At 37.1% G+C, this 19260-nt stretch overlaps 1 protein-coding gene across 1 annotated transcript in view; it reads right to left on the bottom strand.

Moving 5' to 3' along the window:
• Window positions 1–19260, bottom strand: part of LRCH3 (leucine rich repeats and calponin homology domain containing 3) — a 107416-nt gene that overhangs the window by 10365 nt on the left and 77791 nt on the right. The window contains exons 9-17 of the mRNA XM_023728678.1: window positions 18744–18897; window positions 18501–18650; window positions 17937–18086; window positions 16158–16205; window positions 8923–8997; window positions 5026–5074; window positions 4412–4522; window positions 3232–3350; window positions 2477–2614 (exon numbers count right to left, since the gene is read on the bottom strand). Coding sequence (XP_023584446.1) covers window positions 2477–2614; window positions 3232–3350; window positions 4412–4522; window positions 5026–5074; window positions 8923–8997; window positions 16158–16205; window positions 17937–18086; window positions 18501–18650; window positions 18744–18897 — 994 coding nt within the window. The remainder of the gene's footprint in view (window positions 1–2476; window positions 2615–3231; window positions 3351–4411; window positions 4523–5025; window positions 5075–8922; window positions 8998–16157; window positions 16206–17936; window positions 18087–18500; window positions 18651–18743; window positions 18898–19260) is intronic.

Below are 19260 nucleotides of genomic sequence, written 5' to 3'. Positions count from 1 at the left end.
ACTCAAATTCCCCTTTCTGCATATCAGTTCCTTGTTACTTCCTACAAAAAATGACAGACTTGCCCTTTTGTTTTTTTAATTAAAGAACAAAATTTCTTCTTAACTCAGTTGACAGAAACCGGGAAGAATGCAAAGCGTGAGCAGACCCTTCCTTTCCTGGTGTTATCAAACAGCACGTCGTTTCCGCCTCTCTTCACCACCACGCTCAGGACAGAAGACCAGGTCTTCTGAGCCTCTGGGTGCATGGTCGACTTTGGTAGTGCTACAGGTTTCTGTACAAAACTGAAGGCCTGGTTCCTGAAGCTGCTAAATAAAAAGTAGCTATTTTCCTCAGAAGCAAATGCATGACTATTTTTGGATGTGTCAGATGGGAAAGAGCCATATAAGAGTCCTGGGACTTTGGGAACAAAGAGGAGACCCAGCCCAGGATTGGGAAGCTCTTATAATTACAAGAATACAAGGCTTTGGGAGGGGCAGAGCAACTGCATCTGGAGGGGTAGCAAGATCAATCTCCAGAAGTGGCAATCCATAGGCCTAGACACAACTGCATTTTGAATAAAGAATTTGTGTCAGGGATTGCCTGGTAAATAATAATAAGTGGCCAGAAAGTAAGACGAGGGCAAAATCATTTGCAAAAGGCTACACACTGCTAAGCATGTTACTAATGCAGAGTATCTGCTCGGGTACCCTGAGTATCATCAAAAGAGGGTGTCCCGTAAGAATCAAATGTAGCATGGGAACTTCGATTATATCTTGGTTGTTATGTGTGTGTATACTGGGGGTGGGGTTGGGGGGAGAGCAGCCATAAAAGATATTCTTGGAACAACTAGGGAAGTTTGAACACAACCTGTGGTGGATGCTGCTGGTTCCTCACCCACTTTTCCTTTACCCAGCCTATGCATCCACCCTCCCCGCTTCCCCTACTTCCTATTGGCTTCTAATGGCTCATAGCTGTCGCCTTCTTTGAAGAACTGTCCTAGGCCACCTTCCCCATAGCCTGTAGATAATAAGTGACTGACAGAGGGCTGAGCCCTCCTGCCTCACAGCAGAACATACTCTGTGACACAATTTACACTCCAGAGCTCCATATGGAATCAGGCTGAAGCTTTACTCAGTAGCGCACACATCCCTGCTTAACTCCTTCCCCTGCCCTATACTGCTTTCCTCTCTCCCCATCTTTTGAGAGAGCACCTTCAGTATGTTACAGGCACCCAAATCCCTGTCTCAGGCTCTGTTTCTAGGAAACCTGACCTAAGACACAGACTGAATATTTCATGAAATAATGAAATTATTGTTATATTTCCTTAGTTACTATTACTGTAAAGGAGAATGTCCCTATTTTTAGGACATGCAGGCTGAAATATTTAAGGGTAAAATATTATGATATCTTTTAAATGGTATAGCTAAAAATACATACTCACATACAAATATCGACAGATAACACAAGTGTGGCCAAATGCAGAGCTAGGTGGTGGCTTTAAGGGTGTACACTGTACTATTCTTTCAATGTTTCTGAAAGTTTGAAAATGTTCATAATAAAAGTTTGGAGGAAAAAAAAAAAGAGGTGTGTCAACGCAAAGCCTGCTTGTTCTTTTGTGGGCTGCCATGTTGATTACTGACATCCAGATCGGGCCAGCAGTCCAAACAACACTTGCCGTCACCCTGAATGCATATTCTCCTTCATTTCCTCCCTGAGGCTGGTCACCAGGTCCTGTCAGCTCCACCTCTGAAATAGTCTTCTCAGCCTATCTCCTCTCGCATCCTCCCTCCCGCTGCCCTAATTCAGGCTGTTACCTTCTCTAGCCTGGACTAATGCAGCAGGCTCTTCACTGGACTTCCTTCCTCTAGTGGTACCACCTCAGATCTGTTACTTAGCAGCCAGGCTGATCATTCTAAACTACAGTTACTACCATATTACTCCTCTATTTAAATTTTTTCAGTGTTTCCTCACTGTCTACAGTAAGATAATCTTCTAACTCCTTGACACGGTAACAAGAGGCTCTTGTAACATGGTGCCTGGGTTATATCCCTAGCTTCCTTCCCTGCCATTCACCCCCACACCCTGTGTATGATCCATCCTGAACAACTTAAGAATGCCGTGATGTTTCCTAGCTTTTGAATCTAACAATACCATGCTTGGAATGCCTTCCTCACTCTGTACTGCTAGCACATTCCTACTCAGACTTCAAGAATTAAATTTTACCTCTTCTGAGAAGGCTTCCCAGAACTATCCAGGCAGAGCTAAGCGGTCCTTTTTTTTTGTGTCACCATAGCTGCCCTCTTACATACAAGATTTACCACACTGTTGTAACTGATTGTTTATGTGCCTATTTTTTCTCTAGTAGTAGTGAGACTCAGGAAGGCAGGGGCTAGATTCTACTCATGTTTGTTTCCCTAGCATCCAGCAAAGTGCTGGCCACTATACTCAATAAATCTCTGATGAAATGCCAAACATTTTTTAGCATAATGGACTTACTACAGCTGGTGAGGGCACGTGAATGCTTGGGACAGATCGAGGCCGCACATGATTGGCCAAATGGCAAAGAACAACACCATCAGTCAGAGCTGCTCCAAGATCGCAAGGTAGAGATACTTTCAACCGGTACTCAATATGCTGCAAGAACAGAAAAACAGGTAGTGTATTAACTGAAAAGTGGTAAGACACACACGACATAAGTTACACTGTGATACATTTAATTAGACGTTAAGATAAAAAGCAAGTAACTTAAGTACCACAATATCTATTTTACATTTCTATCCTAAGTCAATAACTTAAAGAGATCTAATATATATTGAATTACAGCCAGGCTTCAGTGGTGCAAAGTACAACAGAAATCCAATTATAATTTTCTGATAAAACACAGGATTCTCTTTCAATTCCAAATTAAACAGCTGATCATTATATATATGTAAATATGATATGTGTATACATATATAAATTATTATAACTCTGACAAGATTTCTTTACATGAGGCAGAAAGGAAATCAATTTTAAATGAGTAGGGCCAGGAATTGAGCTTTATAGAATAACCTGTCTCAATCAATTTCTTAGTAAATAGTTGAAAACAATTTCCTTATTAGCAACGTTTCTTTTACATTCATCACAATACATAGCATAAGGTCAGTACCTGTTGATTCTATTAAAATTTAAATATCAAATGAAAAAGTGATTACAGGATTATGGTCTATAACAACATCACAAAAAAGTGTCATTCAAAGATAAGTACACACTTTCCGTAGTTGATCTATTAATTCCAGCTCTTCTTCTCGCTGTCTTGAATCTTGCCTTGTTATGCTATCTGTAGAATCAGTGGCAGGTGCAGAAGATGACAGAAGGGGTGAACCATGACCTAGAACAATATTAATATGTAAGATATTGTGTTGTACATAAGTAATACGTAAATATGTACACACTCCTGAAAGTAAAATTGCTGGTCATACAGTATACAAATGTTCGACTTTAGTAAACAATGCAAACAGTTTTCCATATTAATTTAGAGTCCACCAGCAGTGCGTCTGTTACATTAAAAGTAGTTATTTAAAAGAACAAGGAATCCTGGTAGCGCAGTGGTTAAGCACTTGGTTGCTAACTGAAAGGCTGGTGGTCCAAACCTACCAGCTGCTCCATGGGAGAAAGATGTGACAGTCTGCTTCAGTAAAGATTCCAGCCTTGGAAACTCTATGGGGCAGTTCTACTTTGTCCTATGGGGTCGTTCTACTTTGTCCTATGGGGTCACTATGAGTTGGGATCAACTCCATGGCAATGGGGAAAAAAAATTTAAAAGAACTTCAAATGTTATTTCCACTTCTAAGTAACTTCTCCTTTTGGGGCCGGGCAAATAATTTGTCATAATAACCACAAGAATGTCAAGATTTAGTTAAGAACAGGGAAAACAGCTTTTGTCAACATAAATCAGAAAAAGAGCTCATTTCACAGAGAAGGAACACACTCTAAAGCCCTGAAAGGGCCTTTTACCTGTTCAAACACTATAACCTGCTTTTAGGTGGTACCAAGAAGCTTTCTTATCAAAACAAATTCGAAGATTTTCTGGCTTTAGTCAATAAGATTACAGACAAATGCAATGGGTTTAAAGCTTCTGCCAAGGAGACAGTTCAAGCCAGAGGTTCAACATGTAACAATTAATGTCATTGTTTAGCCCTCTTGCCCTTTTTAATCACTACTGTTGTTGTTATTAGTTGCCATCGAGTCGATCCTGACTGCTGGTGACCTATGTGTGTGCAGACTAGAACTATTCCACAGGGTTTTCAAAGGTGTGACCTTTCAAAAGCAGTTTGCCAGGCCTTTCTTCTGAGGCACCTCTGGGTAGGTTTGAACCACCAACCTTTCAGCTAGTAGCTAAGCGCTTAGCCATTTGAACTACCCAGGGACTGCTTGATCACTACTACTTACCTTTATTTGTTTCTACCCTGACAGCTGCTCGGAAAAGGAAGCTTTCAGGGCGTTGGGGCTGGTTTCTCTGGATAGCAGCAGCAGGAAAGGAATATGCAGGGGAATGATGAACTAAATCAGCATGGAAATGCAAAATAAGATTAAAGGAGATGGAAAGAAAATTAAATATAATAGCAGATGTGCTTGTCACAAAAGTTCAATAAGCAGCAAACAAAGAAAAAAATCAAATTAAATATGGCAATGATATAACATTATCATTTTATTAATGCAAAGTATGGTACGGAAAAGTTAGCATGAAAGCAGACAGGCTGGCTGCTTTTATGTTTTTTAATTGTCATGTTATTTTTGGTATATCAATAAAGGCAGGATGAATACACAGTTACTTGCAAAGCTAAGGTCCTGCTGGCTCATACTCATTTGTTAGAGCAAATGGCTGAGTAGGTGAAAAAGCAGTTGGTTTGAAAAATGGAAAATGTGCAGAAAGTTCCCCATTTTGTGTCTAATGTCCCATCTCAGAAAAAGAAGTGGCAACTATTTAAGAAATAATTATCAGGAAAATCCTGGTGAAGAATTATTAATCTTCATGTGGTTCACTGCACCTTTGTGTCTATTACCTGTTTCTGCTGTAGGTGAACTTGATGAGGCATTAGATCTATCGTCACTCTGTAGAGAAACACGTATGTCATTAATTATTACTCAAGAAGAGGTACTTTCCACATTTATGGTAACTTTGGGATTATAAAAGAAAAAAAAAACCCATGCAACTCTCTTTCAAAATTAAATCTAGAAATGAGTATTTGGTGAAATGAATTAATTTTTTAAGTCACACCCTCCTCACTCCCCATAAACCAAACCTTTTATTTTACTGTGTAGAATGCAAAAGGTTTATATAATACTTCCTATAAAGAGTCCCATTATCTAGCAGGCTGTCCTTAGACTATGAAAAGTGATCATCCTAAGGCAGAAGTTTACTGGGAAATGTGTAGGAAAGAGGCAAAATTTTATAATAGTTTTCTGGAATAGTTTCCAAAGTACTTTTTTCTTTGGAGAATAAAATTGAATGTTTTAAGAAACAGTGATGGATGTTTCCTCATTTCAGTTATGAAAAATGGTGTTTTAGAGATGATAGTGTATTTTCCAAGCTAGTATTTGAGTCCAAGATATTTTCAATTCATTGACCAAAGGAACTGTAAAAAGGGGGAAGAGCTAGCTAAACTGGGAGAAAGTTTATCTAAAACATGGGAAAAGCAGTTAAGCTAACTGAAAAAAAAAAGTTGGTTGCTTGGGTTAAAGATGTTGAAGACTTGGCAGGGGAGGAGAATCAAGAAAAGCTGGAATAATATGATCAAAAAATTTTCAGACCCTGACATCTAATTACACTCAATAATTTAAATATGTTATAACTTTATGATAACCAAGACACATTTCTGTACTAATAATGACTTTAAAATTAACACACATGCATACATCTGCTTCCATTCCTTTTTTTTTCTTGGTCTCAATATTTTCAGAAATCTTATATCTCTAGCTGGACTTGGGTCAGATAAAATTAATAAGGAATTTTAACTGCTAGAAAAAAATAAATAAACAAAAGCCACTGTCAAGAAAATTCTTGGAGTGATCTAGAGACAATTTTCTGGTATGGATTCCTTGGTTTGATACTTGTAGACTGAGAATTAAGATTAAAAAGTAAGCTGCACTCTTGAATAAAGTAATGTATTACATCTTCATTAATGAAGACGACAACATATCTATGAAGCTTATAGATGCAAATAAACTAAGTTCAGGATGTCAGGAAGAAATGGGAAATTAAACAAGAAATATAAAACAAAAGCAACAGGAACTAGTAAAAGGAATGAACAGGCAGACAAGGCAAAAGTTGAATTTATCTTTATAAGAAAATAAAGAACCACCTTTCTTTTCAAGGAATGTGAGATAGGAAGGGGAAAGCTAGTTAGCTAACCAAAGATCTGCTCAAGGGTCAGTGGTGCAAATAAGAAACATATTATTCTAGATGTAAAGGAAAAATAGTTTGCAAAATAGGAAAAGACCTATTAAGAGTTAGACTAGAAATGTAAACATATTAAGGGATAAAGATAAATACAGCAACTTTATTAAACAGAAGAAAGAGCTGAAACAAATGACACTGAACAGCAGTGAACGTGCTCTTCCTCCAGGAACAGCAACAGACAACACACAGTTGAGTATACTAAAAAACAAAAGGGACTAGAGAGAGCTTATAAAATGATAATTTAAAAAAATACTTTTATTGAAACTATAACTGGCTCGTTTTCTAAACCCAAAAAAACTCACTGCCATCGAGTCAATTCTGACTCATGGCAACCCTACAGAACAGAGTAGAACTGCCCCACAGGGTTTCCAAGGCTGTCATCTTTATGCAAGCAGACTGCCACGCCTTTCGCCGAAGAGCAGCTGGTGGGTTTGAACTGCTGACCTTTCGGTTAGCAGCCTAGCACTTTACCGCTGTGTCATGAGGGCTCCTTACTTGCGTTCTAGGATATTAAAATAATCAGTTCAAATCATTCTTGGGTCATTAACTTTACTTGGGAACTCTTGGAGAAATAGAGAGAAAAAAAAAAGACTAAGGAATAATCTCAGAAATTGACATGAACTCAGTTTCGAAAATAGAAGAAATAGAACTGTGTCCAAATACACTGTATAACTGCTGTAAAGTAAATGTGACACCAAAAACTAAAGACTCTTTTTAAACTAATCATTTGACAGTGCAGCAGGTCTGACTGATAGAAAGTTAGACTTGTCATCTATCTTAAATGCAGTAAAGTTTTAGATTTAAATTTCACACGATATTCATAATAAAACAAGAAAATGTGGTCTGGATTACACAGCATTTCGCACATTTCAGAATAGGTCTTTGTCAACTAGGATTCGGGGATAGTATAAGCCCCAAGGCCCTAAGGTTGCCATCGAGTGTTACGAATTAACTTCTCTCCTATGCATCTGGCGTGATACTAATTATATATCTTCCTTGGGAGAGTTTTGAAAAAAGTTCCACAAATATCCTGTGTTGTCTATATGAGGAACCCAAGTGAGGAAGGCTGGAAAAGGGTTAACAAAGAAGAGAATTTTTTCAGGAGTCATGTGTATATGTACAGCACCTTCAATAATGATTAGAGAAAAGGTTTACCAGGTTTACAGATGTTATAAAGTTGAGAGTCAGCACTTAGAAGGACATGATATAAGAATTTGAAAGTATCCTGGTAAACTGGAGAAGCAAAAACGTTCAAAAAGCAAAATTAAATATTCAGAGAAAAACAAAAGATACAAGATGTGGAAATTAATTATCACTTAGGAGTATAACTGACACATTTGAGACCTACAGTAGATTTTAAGCAAAACGAATACCAAAACTGAAAAAGTCAACCTAATAATGCTCAAGGTAAGGCACTGAAAAGCCCTTTATTTCATGCTCAGCACCAGGCAGGCTCTTACTTCTAGTTTGGGACTAAAAAGCCAAAACGGAAAGCTGAGAACTTGTGAAAGCTCCTAAGGATTAATGGGCTAGAAAAAGCATGTAAAAGGATCTGAGTTTATTTAGGAAGAGAAGACAAGGGTGATGTTGTAATCGTTTTCATGCAGAATTTCAAATATAAAGATTACAAAGTAACTAGAAAATCTCTACTCTGTAAAGAAAGAAGAAATAAGCATAAACCACAGCAGGACAGATGTAAGTCAGACAGAGAGGACAACCTTCTTGACAGTAAGGATTATTAATCATTTATTATGTATCATAAATTAACAAATATGGAATTATCATCCCTAGAGGCCTTCAAAAAAAGAAAATACTACAGGTTCTTAATTTTTAGAGTCAGATTTAATTTTTTCAGAAGGTGGAATTTATCATCTCATGACATTACTGTTGGTATAAAGCAGGAGTTGGCAAATTTTTTCTTAAAGGGCCAGATAATAAACATTTTAGGCTTCTTGGCCATATGATCTCTCTTAAAACTATTCCAACTGCTGTTCAGCATGAACGCATCCATACATAGACAAATGGAAGTAGCTCTGTACCAATAAAACTTTATTTACAAAAAAAAGTGGCCTTGAGGTCATAGTTTGCCAACCCCTGCTATAGAGGGTTTTGGCAGTGATAATTTTGGGGACTGGGGCTCAAATTATTTCACATGACACATCAGACAACAGTTAATTTAACATTACATTTTAACCAAAGTAAAATAATAACTCATGACCAAAAAAAAAAAAAAAAAACCTGGGAAAGAAAATTAGGATTACATTTCAAACACAATCTGAATATAAAGAATTAACTCTCTATAACCATTTCTGGCATGATAAAACTGTCAAAATTTTCAAGTGAAATCAATGTTAACAAGTTCAGATGGTTTTATAAGCTTAGGTATACTTCATGCGATCCTAGATTTCAGATTGTTAGACCAATCCATTGGAAAATTTAAGATCTCCCGTGCATACCTTCCCTCCCCAAATTTCCTGGTGAATCACAATAACAGAGATACCTTAAGAGGCGTGAAGGCAGAAGAATGAGGCAGGGTAGTAGCACAGCCCACTTGATTATTCAACCCTGACAGCGACTAAATTTCAAGAGGAAGAGAAGAAACAGAAAGCAGCATTTATGTTAGCAAAATGTCAGGCAGGCAGATCTGGTCAGTGAAATTAGAAAAGTAAAGTCAATTGACAACTCTCAAATGTTTCACTAAGATATTCATAGGGGAGAAAGAAAATATTTGGGAGGAAAAACCCATAATTTGTTAGACAAAGTTTTCCCACTTAACATATTTTGAGACATGCACAATACCTCACAGTTCATTAATCAAGAAATGAGGCATGATTTATTAAAAATGATTTTCTACCATTTATGCAAAAAACTGAGAACATCATATTTTTAGCAAAATAGCTTTAGAAACTAATGAGTCCTGTGCTGTTCCTATGATGGGAGGTGGCGGGGGGGAACAAATCCATTCAAGAGCTAATTTTAACTGAGCAGAACTATCATGTATAAGAAGAAAATTTTTTCAATATTAATCCAAATTAGATTTATTATAATTCATTTTAATGTCTCTGATATGAAGAAGGCAGGACCTAAAAATTCTGCATCACACCCTGAGGATGAACCAGCATTTCATTTCAGCCTCTGTCAAAGTCCAGATGACCTACGAGAAGACACGGTGGAATTTCCCTTCTTTTTGAATCCTTTACCTCCTCATCAATCAACATACAACTAACTACTTATTCTCTGAAAAGGTTTCTCTTCTGGCATTGCCAAACCCTTACAGAAAGTTATAGATTTACTGAACACATGTGCTTTTGCAATTTATGTTGTACCAGAAAAGAATTCTAAGGAAAAGGGAAGGTTAGAGATATTAAGTGTTAGAATCTATTGTACAGAATTTTGATTACAGGTAAGACCATTTTAAAATCTGGTGGGGAGTGGAAATCAGAGAAGACAGGACTCTCTTGAAGGGTGTGCTAAATAGAGTTTACCTATTAAAACAACAGAATACTAAAAGCTTAAAGATATTAAAGCCTTTGTAAGATAAGTAATTAAAAAATTTAAACTAGATAACCAATTTCTGAATCATGGAAAAAATTAACAAGAACACATGTGGTCATTTAGAAAAAAGTACGTAGGTGGCCAATAAAATAAATACAATTCTATTTTTAATGAGAGCTGATAGGAAGCAATGTCTTTTTTCGACAAAAAGCATTTAACACATAATGTGCAACAGTTAAGGAAATTACAATAACATAAGCTACGTTAAGGCAGAAAAGCAAATGAAGAAATGAACGTGGTATCAAAAACAAGACTATCACAACAGTAATACACTGTATATGCTTCTCCTATTAGATTTCCTGGGCCGCCTTAATCAAAAGGACTAGAAATTACTGTCAATGTCAAGCACAAAAAGGCTCAAAGCCAGTATGCTGGCAAAGGGCAAAAGGAGTGGAGGGAAGAAGAAGTGAAATAGCCTAGATACTCTTAGAATGCAGATTCATAGCAACCCTACAGAACAGAGAAGAACTGCCCCATAGGGTTTCCAAGGCTGTAACTCGTTACAGAAGCAGACTGTCACATCTTTCTCCTGGAGAGCGGCTGATGGGTTGGAACCAGCAACCTTTTGGTTAGCAGCTGAGCGCTCAACCACTGCATCACCAGGGCTCCTCAGATGATATACAGATGAAATCAACATGAGCTTGAAGGGCGGCCCTAAGGGGATGCTAATATGACTGATATTAAATGTTAATAATATTGCAAATGCTACATTTCAACGTCTTTAAATGAAATTCAGCATTTCTCTCACTGTATCATCAGACCTTTTCATCAGGAACCAATTTACTGCGCATCTACTTGATGCACAGCACATATATTCACTCAGGAAATACTGGGCACTCAATATATCCCAGAAACTATGGTGGGGATGGGTATACAAAGGTAAACACGACAGATAATATCCCTGGGTCCATGAAGCTTATACTCCGGTAGTCTAACAGAGGAAAGATATAAAACAATAAACATCCAAATAAAAGTACTATGAAGGAAAAAAATAAACAGTAGAGATGCAAATTTGACTTGGGGGGCAGAGTTTGAAGAAAGGCCATTTTAAAGATGAAACATTTAAGCTGATACCTGACAGCTGAGTAGTAGCTAACCAAGGTGTATACACAGGGAAGAAGAGGCATTCCATGCAGAGGGAACAGCATTTGCAAAGGTCCTGAGGTGGAAAAACCAGCAGCCATTGTGTCAGTTCTGACTCCTGGTGACCTGATGTGTGTCACAGTAGAAATGCGCCCCATAAGGTTTTTAATGGCTGATTTGTTGGAAGTAGAATGCCAGACCTTTCAAGGGTTCACCATTATCGTAGAGCTGAAAACATGCTGGCATAGCATGAGCCCAGAGATGAGACTGGCGAAGTAGACAGTAGCCAGAACATGTGGGAGCTTGTACATCATGTTACGAAGTTTGGACCATCTTTTACAAGCAATATGAAGCCTTTGAAGAGTAGTTGTGAACTGGTCAGAAGTATGATTTAAAATACAACTCAAAAGACAGTGTTGGACACTACTTGGCATACCAAGAAATGTGAGAGACAATCCTTGCTTTTAAAGGCCATCTAATTTAGGTCAGACATGTTTACTGGTAACTAAAATACAAGTGTATGTGTTTTGAGAAATAGCTGAAAGCCATTTTAAATTGCATATTGAAGAGGTTTTGTCTGTTTTTCCAAATTTCATTTTTTCCTTGACAAGAGTCTGGGTTCTCAGACTTAAATCACTTACTGTATGTGTTCTTAAATCTCATCTTCAGTTTCCTAAACTATTTTCAGTTACAGTAAGGGAAGCAGTACAGCATGGTGTTGAACAGTATAGGTTCTCAAGCAGCCAGAATCTAGATTCAAGCTCAGTCTTGCACTTACGCGCTAAGTGACCTTGCACAGGTCTTTTAACCATTCTGTGCCTCGAGTAGTCATTTGTAAAATGGTTACAAAACCTCCCACCTCTCAGGGTTGTTGTGAGAACTGAATGAGACAATTCTGGTAAAGTATCTGGATAATCAGAGACTCTCAGTATTTTTCTGCATGAATTTAAATTATTATTTGTTTCTTATGCCAATTAATTCCCACTAAAACTCCAGAGGCTGGTAGTGAATTCATCTGTAAGACTGCCCAGTTAAAATGTGCTTTATCCACCTCAATGTAAATGATGATTGCACGATACACAGGCATTTTAACAGACAAGGGGGGCTAATGTAACAGAATCTCATGCTGAAGCATGCACTTCATGCAGTGGTATGCACAATGGCAGCAGTTACTGGATTTCTGAACTGCTAGTTTTCAATACTACTGTGAAAAATAACATAAAACATGATAAGAAAAGCAAATAGAATTGTCTTGCAAGGCTGAAAAAAGTAAGGCTTTAAACAAAGCTCTTATACTAATTTTCAGCTGATGGAACAGGCAATAAAAGGAAACCAGTGTTGAAAATGATCAATAGATAGCATTCCAGCTCACGTATTCCTGAGTTAAAAAAATGGGTATGGAGGGATAATTTTGAGATGTAAGAGATGTAAGTATTTAAAACCAGCCTAAGTCTGGGATTTACAGCAGTTTAAAATACGTAAGTAAACAGGATGCCAAATATACAGTTGTATAATTAACACCACAGAGTAAGGCAATCCAGTTAACACACAGGTGACTCATGGGTCAAATTAATGATTTACAGAGTAAGTACATCTGGAACCAGAAATAACATTAAAAAACTGTTATGCTACACACATACACACACACACACACAAAGTCAATATGGTTCTCAATGCAAATGTTTTACTTTTGGAAGCACTGACAAAGATATGTGAATCACAGCTGCAGAGCTCTGGAACACTGGATAAACCACAAATGGGAAGGTACGGAAACAGTTATAGCTATGTGTAAAGCATTTAGTAATGATATTCATCATGTTTTATGATATTTAAATCATTTCTAAGTGAAAAGTGCAAGAGCTGGTCTTCAATCTCTAGATGTAGCAATTTCAAACTCCATTTTTTGCAAAGCTCTTACCACTAGCAAGGCACTATCATCAGTGTGCTGAGACCTTCTGGATGGGAAAGGACACTGGAGAGGTGGAGAAAAATGAAGCAATGTCAAAAACAAACTGTGCACACACAATCTATTTCACAAATATACACAGGGAAAGACACATTTGCGACATACTTGCGAAGATGCTGACATAGAGGACCACATTCAAAATCATCTGGAATTCATGTATCATAACAGCTAATAAGTTCACTCTGAGCAGTGATTTTCTTCCAAAGAGTTTAAACAACTTCAAATATGATCTTATTGCCTAAAAACCTTCTAAAGCAAAGAGGGAACAAGGACTATTCTCTGTTCACAGAGAGAAAACTAAAGTACAGATGAAGCAGTAACATAAAGAATTTGTGGTCATTTGGTGAATCTGTAACAAAATTGACCAATAATGCTGAGGCTACTTATGTACAACCAAACACCTCATGGGATTTGGTTCGTTGGTTTGGAGGTTTAGGGTCATGGTTTCATGGGACATCCCAGTTAACTGGGCTAATAACATGTTTAGTGCTGCTTGTTCTATCTCCTGGTTCGCTGTGTAGTGCCTGGGGTCTTAAAAGCTTGCAAGTGGCCATTCAAGGCAAAATCAGTCTCTATTCACCTGGAGCAACAAGGAAGAAGGGCAGTCAGGAATAAGAGGAGGATATGAAATACGTGGCTAACTGCCTCCATGAATAACTGCCTTGTTTGCCATGAGACCAGAAGAACTGGATGGTGCCCGTCTACCATTATTGAACATTTTGATCAAAGATTCCATAGAATAATCCTGATTAAAAGGGGGAAATGCAGAACAGAATTTCAAATTCTCATGGACTCGACTTCCTGGAGCTATGGAGACCGGATGAAACCCTGAAACTATTGCCCTGAGATAATCTTTAAACCTTAAACCAAAAATATTCCCCGAAGTCTTCTTAAAACCAAACAATAGTTTAGCTTAACTAGTAAAAAATGTCTGCCTTGAGAATTATGCTATTTTAAGGACTATCTACATGGGATCAAACTGACATCAGCAACTCGAAAGGTTAGGAACCTTGGGGGGCAGACAGCTTATGTTAATGAGGGAGGAACAACGCAGAAAAGGAGGGTGAGAATGGCTGCACAACTCGAAGAATGTAATCAATGTCATTAAATTGTACATGTAGAAATTAAAAAAAAAAAGAGAGAATGTTAACAGATTGTGATAAATGTAACTAATGTCATTGAACAATCTGTGTGGAAACTGGCAAATGGGAACCTAACTTGCTGTATAAACTTTCACCAAAAATTCAATACAATACTATTAAAAAAATTTTTTTTTTGAACAATTGAGTCCAAGAGTCATGATTTCCAATGTAGGCATCTCTTCATTACCCTCTTCAGACAAAACAAGAGCATAATTAAAAATTTAGAAGTTGTACATTTTATTTTCCCACAGAAGCTTTAGTTTTTAGGTAATGAATTACCCAAAACCACATTCAAGAAGTAAATATTGGGATAAAAAAAGGTAAAGTGTATTAAACTTATAAAACTTCGGTTGTAGAAGGTTTGTGCAGAATTACTACCATGGGCGGAGCCCTGATGGCGTGGTGGTTAAGACCTTGGCTGCTAACCAACAGACTGGCAGTTCAAATCCACCAGCCGCTCGCTCCGTGGAAATAACTTTTGGAGAAACCCCGAGAGTACTGCCCCCAGACACCCTTTTTAACTCAGTACTGACGTCACTCCTGAGGTTTGCCCTTTAGCCATAGATGGGCCCATAAAACAAAACAAGACTAAATGGGCACACCAGCGCAGGAGTAAGGACAAGAACGCAGGAGGGGACAGGAAAGCAGATAATGGGGAACCAAAGGCGGAGAAGGGGAGAGTGTTGACATATCGTGGGGTTGGCAACCAATGTCATAAAACAATTATGTGTATTAAATGCTTAATGAGAAACTAATTTGCTCTGTAAACCTTCATCTAAAGCAGTTTAAAAAAAATGAAAAAAAAAATTACCACATGAAAAAAAGACAACTAAAAACATCTGAGTGAATCTATCAGATATTATAACAATGATGTTTACATATAAATAAATAAAAAGTAGTATATGTGCAATAAGATTTTAAAAACTTTATAATGGACTATTTCAAACAATACATCTGCCCATACCAGAAACACTTGTGCTTTAAAAAACACCGTGCTAGAAATAGATGCTTGCATAGTCCCAATGTGTTAAGTTTTCAAATAAGCTATTTTATTAAAAAAAAAAAGTCAAAATTCATGTGAAAACATGCTTTTATGCCTTTTTAAAGGAAGTAATAATCATAAGTTGAAAAAACTGTAAGGTGTAGGAAATGGTTAATGAAAACATGGCTTCGAGCTGGTTTGTTCTAGTTTGAACCCCTGCTGATAATTTGCATTTCCACCCCAGATATCCTGAGTCAGAATTCACAGTTTAACAAGATCCCCAGGTGATTCTTATGTATGATAAATTTTGAGAAGCACTGCTCTACTAATGGTTCTCAGAGCTGGTCCCTAACCAGCAGCATTAGCAGCGCCTGGGAACTTGTTAGACATGCAAATTCACAGCAGGGGTTTGAACCAGACCTAACGGGCTCATAGCCCTGAATGAAAAACCAACTACAATAAAAATATTCATTTAGTAAGCTTCATTTTAACCACATCAAAATAGGTGTATAAATTTTTAAAAGGCTAAGCAATTAATTTTACATGATAACTTGTAATGAAAATGTACTACTTATAAAGCTAACATGTACAAAGCATAATCAATACATATACACTTAGGAAATGACCAAGTTGAAGTGCTATGTAGAATCTTTGTTTAATGTCAATACACCATTCACAAAGGCCAGTTACAGCCATCAGGACTACCTCTCATTACAGAGCATGCTACTAAAATCGATGAGGGGGATGACGCTTATGGGAGGGGCTGGGGAAAAGGAAGCAAAATAATCTCTAGGTGGATATGTATAGATTTAAAAAGACCTCCTCTAGAGATTTCTGATAAACTCTTCGTCTGTGTCTTCTTCTCCCTCATAAATAAATTTTGTGAGGGGGCAAAAAGAAAATGCAATATTTTGATCACTGAAAACACACGATAACCACATGTAAAACATTTCATTGCCATTGCAGTAAGAGTAAATTGCAAAGGGAAGGCGATTACATAGACTTACCTCACCATCTAAGGGGGCTTGTTTCTGTGGACTTTGTGATGCTTTTTGCTGTACATCCACCCCCGCCACCAAAAAAGAGAATTTGGTTAGAACCTTGAAAACTAGAAATGATAAATTTTATTTACTAAAATAATCATTCACATTAATTTCTATATCTCTACATAGCACTTTTCTAGGTTTACTGGTTAAAAGATGTTGCCCCTTCTCTTAAATACCTTACAATTTAAATGAGGAAAAGCAACAAACTGACAAAGATTATTTTCATATATCTGTAAGCATCTATAAATAGAAATAAAGACTAGATGTAAACATACACAAGCACATTCACAGAGCGATGATCTCACCAACCAAATCATTCTCTAATGACTTCAAACATCACTTCCACTGCTAGCAATTCAGCTCTCTCCTACCACCCAAATTTCAAGTTTGTATTTTCAACTGCCTGTGGAAATTCTCTACTTGGAAACCCCAATGTCACCTCATATTCAATATATCCAGAAACAAACCCACAAGTTCCCATACTAGCTGCCTCTTTTTCCCAATTTGCCAATTTCTGTTACTGTATCAAATAATAATATTATGAAATCCGTAGAATCAGAGTTTGACACTGTGTTCTTATATATAGTATGTCAAGTGGTTCTTATTTTTACATTATGAGATAAATAAATACTATCATAATCATACTCATTTAAAGATAAGGAAGATAAGGATAAGAAAGGTTATGTGACATGTGCAAGGCCATGTTGGTAGGTATCATAAATGAGATTTGGATCTAGGTCTTCTAATTCTAAATCTTACATTCTTTCATTAATGCTAGACACCCATTAAAACTACTCTCTTAGACTCAAAACTCTGCTTTGAGATCCTTTTTTAAACTAATCTTCAGTGATTTATTCAACACTCGTTACGTATCTTTGTCCAAACGCATAAATCTCACTGATGCTTCTTTTGAAATCTCTCTTACAGTTAACTTACGCAATCCACTGTGGTGGTAGAGGATGCAGCACCCACCATACTAGGATTAAGTATTAGGTGCATCCACAACAATTCTGAAATAGTTAATATTTAATAGTTATATATTACACACGAGGAAACGAGAAGTACAAAATGGTTCAGTAACTTCTGTAAAGTCAAGCACACAGTGAGCGGTAAAGCTGAATTCAAATTCAGATACTTCTGATTCCAAGCTCCTAGTGGTGTGCAACACTGTCTTCCCCTAGTAACCTTAGAAATCATCTAGTTTTACTCCTTCATTTTGCATCCTAGCCTAATCACTGCAATTGCTTATTTCATTTTCCTCCTTCTAGTCTCTATCATCCTAACGTCTTCTACATGTGAGTAGGTTTGTTTTTCAGAAATATTTCTCTCCTCATATTTTCTTCTGCTTAAGAACTTATGATGGTTCTTTTTGACTAATAGAGCAAGATTAAACTCTAATTTGAAAACTAATCGAGATTGTCTATAATGACAGAGATTGAGGAAATGGCAGCTGGAGAGTTAAGTGTTATGTCTAATGATGGACTGTTGGTCAAGAGGAGACTATGGTCATAAGAGCAAGACAATTACTTCTGAGCATCCTCATGTCTATCTGCATGGGGACAATCTAATCACAAGTAGGAGACAGTCGCACAATTTAGTCAAGATTCCTTATACTGAGAAAAAATTATAATTAAAAGTTGAATTCACTTAAGATAATAAAAACTAACAGTCTCAGCAAAACAAGTAAGCACTTACTTCTCAGTAACTTGAGGAGCATCGTTCAAGGGCTCGATGACTCACCTTGACAAAGTCCAGGACAGCATCTCTCTGAATCTGCTTGGTCCTCAGCTTTTCCTCCTCATACTGGAGGGCAGCCCGTTGTGCCTCTCTCCGAGTGCGCTCCACCAACTGTTCTCTTCTCCGATGAAGTTCCAAGTCTGTGTGTGATAGCTGAAACAAAAGTCTTATTTTGCACATGCAAGTGGAGATATGGATCAACTTATCAATATTCCTAAACAATTTAAGGAACTATTACTAACCCAAGCAACTTTTTCTCTGTAGTCATCTAGCGCTTCTTAAAATTTATTGCTTATCTTTTCCCAGCTCTGCATTGTCGTTATATGTATTATAAAGCCATCACGTGCATAAAAGTTTTATTCTTTGTGTCGTGTCTAAAAACACTGTTGCTAAGTATCATGTAGTCATGTTATATTAACTGTATGATGGAGGAGACAGGTAGTAAAGTTTACATATATCTGTCAATTAATGGCAGTTTAAGTACTGCAAAACAAGAAAAACATTTCAGTTAAAAAAATATAAAAACTAAACCAAAACAAAAAAATCCTAGAGTATTCTGAAAATTACCTGATTGTGACTTGGTGATACTGACAAGAGAGAAGATGGATCAACTGGAACCCTGACCCAAAAAAAGAGAGAGAAAAAGGAAAAACTCTTTGATAACAAGACAGACATATAACGAACAAGTGAAATCTTACTGTTAGAGTAGATTTCTATTAATCAGTAGGCAAACTGCCAAGCCGCACTAAGAGTAATTGCATTTTAATTTAATTTGCATGAGCTCGAGTCATTAAATGAAGCTATACATACCTGATGTCTCCAACTCAGGTTTCCCATGGTAATATCACTGGTTAACCTATCGCTAGCCACCAACTGTCTGTCAGCCAACGCTGATGACACAGTTGAGGTCACTTTTTCAAACTGTCTCATTTCTTTATAACACACATACGTGTTCTCTTCTTTTCTACCACGAATGAAACAAGATACATGTAAACTGAGAGCCTTTTATATACGACGCCAGTTTTATCAACAGAAATCTCAAACACAACAGAACCTGGTCACCATACTTGTAAAGCACTCCTATTCTTATTTTTCAGGTGATGAAGCAATTTTAACAATGAAAATAAAAATTCTATTTATTTTCCTTTGTAAGAAAAAGATGAAATCTGATTTGATGATTAAAAAAGTAATAATATTTATCTCTTAGTTTTATCAGTGTTAATTCTTAGTTTGGCATCTGTTTCTTTCCTGACCCAGATTTAGTGTTGCAAGTTGCTATGACTCTAAGTGGAGCAGTACCTTTTTGACATTTAGAACCTGAATCATG

Source organism: Trichechus manatus, unplaced genomic scaffold, assembly GCF_000243295.1.
Source record: "Trichechus manatus latirostris isolate Lorelei unplaced genomic scaffold, TriManLat1.0 scaffold00026, whole genome shotgun sequence".
NCBI classification, from domain to species: domain Eukaryota; kingdom Metazoa; phylum Chordata; class Mammalia; order Sirenia; family Trichechidae; genus Trichechus; species Trichechus manatus.
The sequence above is the reverse complement of the archived record's forward strand: the minus strand, read 5'-3'. Positions and strand labels throughout refer to the sequence as shown.